At 44.6% G+C, this 7270-nt stretch overlaps 1 protein-coding gene across 6 annotated transcripts in view; it reads right to left on the bottom strand.

The window, feature by feature from the left end:
* fgfr3 (fibroblast growth factor receptor 3) overlaps positions 1-6682 on the bottom strand; it is a 72977-nt gene extending 66295 nt beyond the window's left edge. For all 6 annotated transcript variants that reach the window (XM_083924422.1, XM_083924421.1, XM_083924423.1 and 3 more), the window contains exons 1-2: positions 6226-6682; positions 1420-1648 (exon numbers count right to left, since the gene is read on the bottom strand). In XM_083924422.1, coding sequence (XP_083780548.1) covers positions 1420-1567 — 148 coding nt within the window. In that variant the 5' untranslated portion in view covers positions 1568-1648; positions 6226-6682. The remainder of the gene's footprint in view (positions 1-1419; positions 1649-6225) is intronic.
* Positions 6683-7270: the final 588 nt, after the last annotated feature.

The following is a 7270-nucleotide window of genomic DNA, read 5'->3' as shown; positions in this document are numbered from 1 at the left end:
TTCAGATTGTTAAGTCTTGAGTCAATTTCAAGTCAATACTTCAGTCTGCCTCTCTGGTCCCAACTCGGTTATTAAAAGGCCTGATACACACCACACACATACGCAGCAACACACACACACACACACACACACACACACACACACACACACACACACACACACACACACACACACACACACACACACACACACACACACACACACACACACACACACACACACACACACACACACACACACACACTGGGTATCTCAGCTTGCATAAGACAGCTGGGTCCTATCCAAAAAAGTGCCCGGCTCCTCGTCTTTCTTAACGCACTGTAGCGTGTAGAGTGTGTCATTTTAAATAACTGTCACATAAAAAAAGAAAAAGAGAGGGGGAGAAGTAAAAAAAAACAACGCCTCAGAAAAAGATTACTCTGCTCTGTTAGTTTTTTTTGCGCAATATGGAGAGATTAAAGCAAACACAGTCAACGTTTACTTTGGACTGATCTTTGGGTATTTCTCCGCCTCGAGAACAAAGAGGAAAAATCGCGCTAAGCTCAGCGAACCAAGAAGAGTCCAATTAAATCCTCCTCGTAAAAAAATAAAAAAAGACAAAAAAGACTCTGTCACATTCATATAAACAATAAATGCCTTTTGAAATGCCCCTATTTGAAGTGATGAACACAGAGAGAGCTGAGCGTGGTTCTGCAGATGTCATATTAGCACGGAAAATGAAGCAAGGAACAGTTGAGGATAAAGTGAGTGTGTATGAGCAGCTAAACATTTGTCTTTCCTGTTTTTGGACAAGCATCCTTTCAGGCTTCTGTGTAAACATGAGAGGGGGATTCTTCTGAGCTGTGTTTTTGTTGTTGTGTTGCTTTAAGTTTTATTTTCTCACGTCACTAGAACAAAGACGCTTGTTCCGTCTGACTCAAACCAGATATTTCAGTAATATAAAACAGAGCAAAGCAGCAAATCCTCACATTTCAGAGGCTCGAAACAGTCAATATTGGGCTTTTATGATGATAAATGATAAATAATCTCATTCAAAGACTGATTTCAGCACTAACAACAACCATTTTTACAACATGTGCTCGTTGAAAAGTTGTGTAACTGTGTGATCCTTCATGTTTCTTCATTGTTTAATTCAGCCATGATGCCTTCATGAACATCCACTCAGAATTTGGCTGTGATGATGACAAAAGGTATGAGAAACAGGTAGTCTTGCCTCTGAGGGGGCTGATTTCTCTTGAGAAAATAGTCCAGCCATAAATAGTTGACTGTATTTCCATGTACTAAGTCTTGTTTTCTTTCCTGAAAATCGTCGAACTGCTTCAAAATGTTGCAGGAGATTTCTGCAAGCTGGGTTTCCCTGAAGACTGTGTTTTTTCAGCACTGTGTACGGATAGGCAAGGGTTTGATATTGTTTCTTACCTGTGGGCTGAGCGATGGGCAGCCTGGCTGGAGCGACACAGAGAGGCAGGAAGAAGGAGAGCCAGAGTGAGCACCACAGAGCCGTCATTCCTCTGGACGACAAGGTGAGACGCAGAGCAGCGAGGCCCGACTCAGACTCAGACAACATCCTCCGTTCGCATGCTGTCCGGCAGAACGGCGGCCTCCGACGCCGCAAGAAACTATCCAACAGCTCCTGTCCACCACTGACCTGAAAAACAATGAAACATGAGGGGAAATCAATCAAGGCTGAGTGACGGAGAGAAGTCTGGATGTTCATCGTGAGTTTCTGGCTCAGGTAGAACATGCAATCAACTCAAAAAACTCTGAAACTGCAAATTGAACATAGCACAAAGAAGAGCTTTAGGGCCTGCACACATGCTAGCATATTTTGACCTGACATTCCGCACAGATTTCAAGGATTAGAGTGGAAATCCCTCTTCGCAGTTTTTCGCAGAAACTTTTTCAGAGCACCTGATTTTAAAGATGGGTGGATAGGAGCTCAGATATTGGAACAGCTCAAGAAACCTTTTGGACCATCCCCCCAGCCAAGAATACAAGTTCATTAACCAATCCATTCACTTTGCTGCGACGGGATTAGTTGAGGAGGGGAGAACAATCACATTATTTCAGACCTAAACAGCCTGTCATTCTTTCCACAGGACTTTTTTCTGCTTGAGAAAATCTTCTGCACGGTTTAGCAACCGATTGACATGGATTCACTAATCTTCCTGCATGATGAGGAATGCCGAAGTCTACAGTATCAGTTGCCCAATGTGCCCGGCCGCTCGCAGGAGGAGGAGGAGGAGGGAAAGGCTCTCCGTTTGCTTAAGCAGGGAGAAGCTGGAATGCACTGAGGTTCGAGGAGAAAGGTCTGCGCGAGGTGCCCAGAAAGCAAACCCCCCCACCCCTACATGCACACACAACAACTGTTAGCTTAAACCTTAGGGGCTCTGTCCAGCTTCAGAATAGCCTCGACTGTGTGACGTCTACCCCCGACAAAAACAGACGCACAGGTTTTGGCGAACACACACACACAAACATTTCAGAGCGGGCTTTGCTTCCACACACAGAGGTGTATTGTACACACACACACACACACACGCACACACACACACACACACCCCGTCCAGAGAAAGGTTGTGTTGTCTTAAGTCTTAACAGTACTGTTTTTCTTTCTCTCGGAGGACCTGTGACCCACTCCTTGCTCAGCACAAACCGAAGCCCAGGCCAGCTCTTTGCACATTATCACTCTTCAGCACAGAACACTGGGGAAACTTCACAAGGCTCACATGGATAGATAAAACAGTGCACAGAGTCTAATCTAAACACTGCACCTTTCAGGCTTCAACATACTGCAGCCTTTCATGTTCTCTATCGTTCGGTGAGCTCTCCTCTCAGCCCATCCTCACCTTCTTACAACACAGGACGCCTACATGCTGCTGCGGTTTGTTTATGCAGCACGATACGGCCTTCGCTCTGCAGGCGTGGAGGTGGCTTACTGCAGGCCTCTCCGATTTGAACGTTTTGTTTTCTCTGGCAGGCACAGACGCACACATACACATCTGAAAAAAAAAAATCTCAGCTTTTTACAGCCACTTCACTTTGAGAGCTGACAAAGTCTCCAGAGTTGGTTCATGTCAACGTGCAGATCTGTTTAGACAAGCAGCATGACAGCCTCTCAGGGCCATGGGAGATGACACTGGAAAACAACACAGGGCTTTTTTAGACGGACTAATTTGGTGACAGGTAATAGTGGAGACTAGCTTGTGAACAAAGTGAATCCTTGAATTTGAAGAGCAGTGTGGCAACATGATTGATAGCGTGAAACAGGAACAAATTAATCCTGTGTGAGCGCAGTGACTAAACTGTAACCTCATACGCTCTGTTTCTTAATATATTGAGAGATGAAACTCAACTAAGAACTTTTTACACCCAAATCGACATGCTGAACATTGTGAATGAACTCTTCACAGACTCCACAGCCAACTAAAAAAACACTTTGATTTCACTTAACAACCTCAAGAAGCAAAGAAGAAGAAGAAGAAGAGGAGGCAGTATGGATCCCAAAGACCCAGCAAGGAGTTCAAAGCCTCCAAAGTGTTTTCATGCAAATACTTTCTTAAATCATGAAAGGGAAACAACCACCGCTGTGAATAATACATGAACATTAATCATGCAGAACTATCCTCACATTGTAAAAGCTCGGAGGCAGAAAAATGCTTTAACCGGGGTTCAATTCCCTGTCATCCCTCTCCCCTCTGTGAGGATCAATGCGAGGCGGTCACATGCTAGTCACACCTCTCCGGAGTGTCAGTAATCTTTAATAATTAAGCCGGAGAATCAACAGCCGGGGCCGGATCGACTTTGTCATTTAGGGGGGAAAGGGGGATTAGAGGTTTTTGGGAGAGCACAAGTGCAAACAGCAGCCGGGCAGAGGGCAGACGGGTAGTGGAGAGAAAGACACACAAGTGGGGAATCTTCCACATCAGTGCCTTCTTCTCCTTCTGCTCCTGTTTTAAAAATTCTCCCATTTATTCCTCTCTCTGCTCCTCCCTTTGTCCCCTCTCTCCTGTCCCCTCACTCCCTTTATCACATCACTAGACTGTCTTCAAAACACACTCAAACGCACCCTCAGGTGAGAGGAGATATTGATCAGCCGAGTGAGACGGACAGACAGAGAGCTCAGCATTTTGAAAGCGGTCAGAGGTGCAGTGTGACTCCAGGTGTAAGAGGCTGCAGGCAGTGGACCTGACACTCAGACGGACGGTGTTAAAAGTCTTGCCGCGTGTCTCGCAGCGCATGTGTAAAAGATTATACCTGTCCACATGTTTTGTCCTCCTCGTGAAACAGAGCACACAGAAGAGCACTTTATTCTCTCTGTGCATTTATAAGAAACACAATTAGAAACCACAGAATGCAAACCCACAGAATTAATAGGTGGATTCATGTTTGACACAGATAACTCTCCTTGAGACTATATTGTGGAATTAGAAAGTTATTATAACACTTTGTGAGGTCAGAATAAGCTGTTTAAATGCAGCACACACAGACCTTTAAGGGAGATTATTATTGGGAAGTTGTGAGGAAAAAGGAATACCATTAGTGCCACTGTCAACCTTCTTTTGAATATTACAGGCACAGAATGAGTTCCTACAGAATAAGGTATAGAATACTAAGAATTAAGCCCAATATAGTTCATAACTGAATATCAGATACATATTCTAAGTGATACAATAAGATGTAAAAGGGCCAGTTAAGGTCACTGCTGCAAGTTTTTTATTAGTGGGATATATGTGTTTAAGCAGGAAAAAGAACCACCTTTCTTCTCAAATGAGACAAGTTTGGGCCAATTAATGCGATTTTCTTCTCTATATAAAAGAGCAGAAGAAAGAAAGCACCCAAAAGTGCGCGCAGAGGGACGTCTCAGGCCAATTTCGGTAATGAAAAGAGGCAATCAGAGTCTCATTTGGAAGCGAAATGTGTGTGAGGCTCGCCTCTGATTGAAAACGCTGCAAACTGGCATGCGTTATTTCTCGGGTCAATAGATCTAATTAATTTGCAGCATTAGTAAAACTATTATCGCCTGCACGCTTGTTTTATGGCTCCGAAATTCAATAAGCTGAAGCAATACAAGCCCCAAATCTCACCCCAGCCCCCTCTAAAAGGATGCTGTAATCCGGTAATATTCTCCGGTGATGGGTTTGACAATGTGGGAGTCAAAGCTGAGCTGAGTGGCCAAAATCACCATCTGAGTCCCATTGAAGCGAATGTGTTTGAAGAGAGGATGAGTGATCTGCTGCTGAGGGAAGAGAACCGCAGTTGGTTCATTCAAAGGGAGGAGAGAAAAAAAATGTGCTGCTTTCTGGAGAAACTTCAGAGATGATCTGAGACATTAGGGAGCGCGGCTCCGTGGAAGAGGCTGATGTGGAATTCACATTTCTGCTCCTAACCAGAGAAGACGTCACTGTTGCAGTGAGGAGAAAAGGCGTGTTCATCCCAGCGAGATGAGGATGGAGATCAAAGTCAATATTGGACTTTTTGACAGTGAAATGATCCAGGTGAACGTTTAAATGATGATAAATGGGAACCAAACTTTTATTAGACGCATCCAAAGGGCCTCCACAGCCCATCCTATCGGAGAGATAAACGTGCGTAATTTCACAAAGCCTACATCTGCTATTTCTACATTCCCTCATTCCAGGGTTTTTCTCGAAACCAAAGCTTCAATAATTTAACACTGGAGACATAAAGACAGCTTACTGCGTTCAGAATGACTTTTGTTTTAGAGAAAATTCTTTAAGCAAGTTGATTTCCATTGAAAATAAGGGATTTGGATCAAATAATTGCCAGTTTCAGGGCGACAGAAATCGTATTTTAAGCCCCACAGCGTGCGTAATTTCACTAACCTGCGCCACACGGTGCAGCCAGTATTAACAGGAGAGACAACAGAAAGCTGTGCGCGCTTTCTCCAAACCAAGTTAATAGAAATACGCGCAGAAAGCTCCGCGGACATTGACCGAGACGTACCGATTGCACACAGACCGGCGACGGATGAGTCGTTCCCTCTGCGGCACCTGTGGCGGCGGATCAGTAGCTCCACGCTTCACTCACACATACACACACTCAAGTACAACACGGCTTCTCAAAGCCGAGAGAGACTGCAGCTCAACCTGCCCGACTCACATCTACAAGGAAGTGGAGCTATTTCTCAAAGAGACGGTGAATAATAATGATAATAATAATAATAATAATAATAATAATAATCAAAATAATAATAATAGTTACCCAAAGTATCCTGTTTTGACAGCAGAACTCAGTCTTTCAGATGTCGCCAATCATTCAGAAGAAGAGAAACAGCCGTAATTCTCCTGTAAACTTCATCAAAACCCCACAAAACTACTTTTAATCCGTAAGTCCTCACGCTCCGTGGAGCAGTTTGGTGACAGTGGGGTGGGAAAAAAGAAGAAGAAGTCAGAAATCCCCCTCACGACCTGACAGCGAGAGTCCTCGGGCTCGGGCACCGCCGCTGCAAAAGCCAACTTCTCTACTAAATCCTGCTCTTCACTGCGCGCTGAGCTCCAAAGTATCCAAACCTCCAGAGCGCGTTCATCCTGTCGTGCGCGGGGCAGGGTGGAAGTGGAGGAGGCGTGCTGACGGGACGCAGTGAACGCGGCTCCTCGCTCGTCTCCAGCGCGGATGCCAGTCGGTGTGTTTCGTTGCCTCGGATCAACCAACTCGGACTGGTGGCTCTCCTCCGCTGGCTGTCTGTGAAGTATAGGAGCTGCACGGTGCCGCCGTCAACACAGACTGACTGGGGCACGGGAGGAGTTCCCGTTTGTACCTTCAAAATAAAATCTGATGCACGACGAACCAGTGACGCAATGCTTTTGTGAGTGCCGCGTCCACTTTCCACAAGTGTAATATAGGCTACAGGACAAAAATACATTTTACAGGATATTCTTTATCATCTGAGGAAGCAAAAAATCACGTTAAATAACGACCACTGCTGTCATTTTTTCTTTTTTTGTTAGGCTATTTTATGAAAAAAAGCTTTAAATCAGTTTATTTTCATTTTTTTAAAATGCAATAACAAAACACTAAAATAAAAAAAAACAAAGGGTGAATCCGTAACCCAGACGCGAGGCTTGATACTTGTATGACTAAATAAATAACCGACCGTACAAGTACATGGTCCTGAGGTGGATCGAAGTGAAGACATCAAAGGAACCCCATTCTGCCACGCAACACAGAAAATACTTTTATTTTGAAGGCTCCCGTGTGTGTTTGATTGTGTACCGCAGACTTGACGCTGCTCTCCTCTCCTCTGTCC

This window comes from Echiichthys vipera (assembly GCF_963691815.1).
Source record: "Echiichthys vipera genome assembly, chromosome: 12".
Classification (NCBI taxonomy): domain Eukaryota; kingdom Metazoa; phylum Chordata; class Actinopteri; order Perciformes; family Trachinidae; genus Echiichthys; species Echiichthys vipera.
Note: the sequence above shows the minus strand (reverse complement) of the source record. Positions and strands in the feature narration are given on the sequence as shown.